The 1,646-nt window shown below is 68.0% G+C and overlaps 1 protein-coding gene across 1 annotated transcript; it reads right to left on the reverse strand.

The window, feature by feature from the left end:
• Positions 1-821: 821 nt before the first annotated feature.
• Positions 822-1,597, reverse strand: LOC113408450 (N-alpha-acetyltransferase 10-like; the record flags this gene model as incomplete). Its single annotated transcript, XM_026661697.1, has 3 exons — positions 822-941; positions 1,213-1,258; positions 1,502-1,597. Coding segments are annotated over 3 exons (262 nt in total), but the record flags the coding sequence as incomplete, so codon positions are not given.
• Positions 1,598-1,646: the final 49 nt, after the last annotated feature.

A 1,646-nucleotide genomic window follows, 5' to 3' on the forward strand; every position in this document is an offset into this window, starting at 1 on the left:
CCCGACAAGCAGCCTTTCAGGGAGGACAGTGAAAAGGCCAAACCCCGTCCGTGGGTCATTGGGGAAACGCACACACGCCCCAGGGACCGAGACAGCCCAACCCCATAGGAAGTGTGGGGCCCAGGTAAGAGCTTTCCAGCAAGTGGGGAGAAGCTAGAAAAGGGGGACGATGACATCAGAGGGGCCCTCGCTCTCCCTGCAACGACACACGGAAACCCCGGAGGGGCAAGCACTAAACGGGGGACGTGCTGGTCCCAGGCGAAGGGATTTTTCTCCTGGGCATGAAAAGCTGGGAGAGCCGAGGCAGCTTGTGCCGCGAGCCCCAGCCGGCCTGTCCGTCGCGCTGGGGGAGCACTGGCCGATTGACACCCCAGTGAGGGTGCGACGCTCCGTTTGGGGGCTGTTTATTTGGTGGGTGAGCTGCTTCCATCTGCCGCTCTCCCTTAGCGTCGCTTCTGGACTCTCTCTTGGGCTGGTTTTGTCTAAGGCCAGTGTGTGGAAATCGGACCTGGGGGCCGAAAGCCGGGCAGATCCCTCTCCACATCGCGGGGGGGGAATGTCCCGAGCTGACGCTGGGCCGATCCCAGGGCAGCGCCCGACGGTCCCAGCTGGGGGTCACTTGAGTAACTGGGCAGCTCCTTAGCCGAGCTCCCCAGGTGTGTCCCCACCTGTGTGCTGGTGGGACGGACGGACGGACTCAGTGGGACCCCAGTTCCGAGTGGGAGCTGGGGGGACCCGTTACAGGCGAGTTGGGAGGGGTTGGCGGTGTGAAGAAGGGGGTCCCAGGCAGTCCCGGGGCTGGGGGGGGTCCCGTGGGGGGCTCACCTCTTGCGGACGTGCAGGGAGACGTACTTGGCGTTGAAGTTCTCGATCATGGCGCGGGACGCCTGGTCCATCAGCTTCTGCGCCAGACCCAGGCGCCGGTGGGAGCGTTTCACGGCCTGGGGGGGCCAGGGGGGCGTCTTGACCTGCGCCCATTCCCCTCTCGAACAGGGCGCCCCCCCACCCCGGTCTGCACCCGGTCCCCCTCGAACAGGGCGCCCCCCCCGTCTGCACCTGCCCCCCCGAACGGTGTGCACCCAGCCCCCCGATAGCCCCCAGGCACCCCTCTGCTCCAGACCCTCCTTTTTGCCTCCCCCGCCATCTGGTAGCTCCCACCCCTCCTCCTCCCCCGCTCCAGCCCCCCCCTCCCCCCATGAGCCCCCCACGCACCAGGGAGGTGATGTGTCCGTGGGGCAGGTCGTCGGGGTCCTCCTCCCTAGGGCGACAGGAGAGAAGTCAGCACGGAGCCCGAGGGACGAGCCAGCCCCACGGGCAGACACGGGGGGCGTGAGGGGGCCAGGGCAGGAGTGGGGGCGGGCAGGGCACAGGGGATTTGGAGGGTGCAGGGGAGGGGGGGCAGAGGCACCAGGAAGGGGCCGTGGGGGGTTGAGAGGGGAGAGGACGAGGGAGGCCAGGGCGGGGCTTGGGGGGCTGCTGACGCCCCGGCCCCACAACTCACATCTTGGCCAGCACGTAGCCCACGATCTTGCCGTTCTCGTCCTCGGCGATGTAGGAGAGCTGGGGGGAGACGGGCCGGGGTGAGATTGGGGGTGTGCTGGGGGGGGGATTCCCCCAGGACACGTCCCCTCCCGCCTGCCCGTAAC

Source organism: Terrapene carolina, unplaced genomic scaffold (genome assembly GCF_002925995.2).
Source record: "Terrapene carolina triunguis isolate 2854851 unplaced genomic scaffold, T_m_triunguis-2.0 Scaffold15270, whole genome shotgun sequence".
Classification (NCBI taxonomy): Eukaryota; Metazoa; Chordata; order Testudines; family Emydidae; genus Terrapene; species Terrapene triunguis.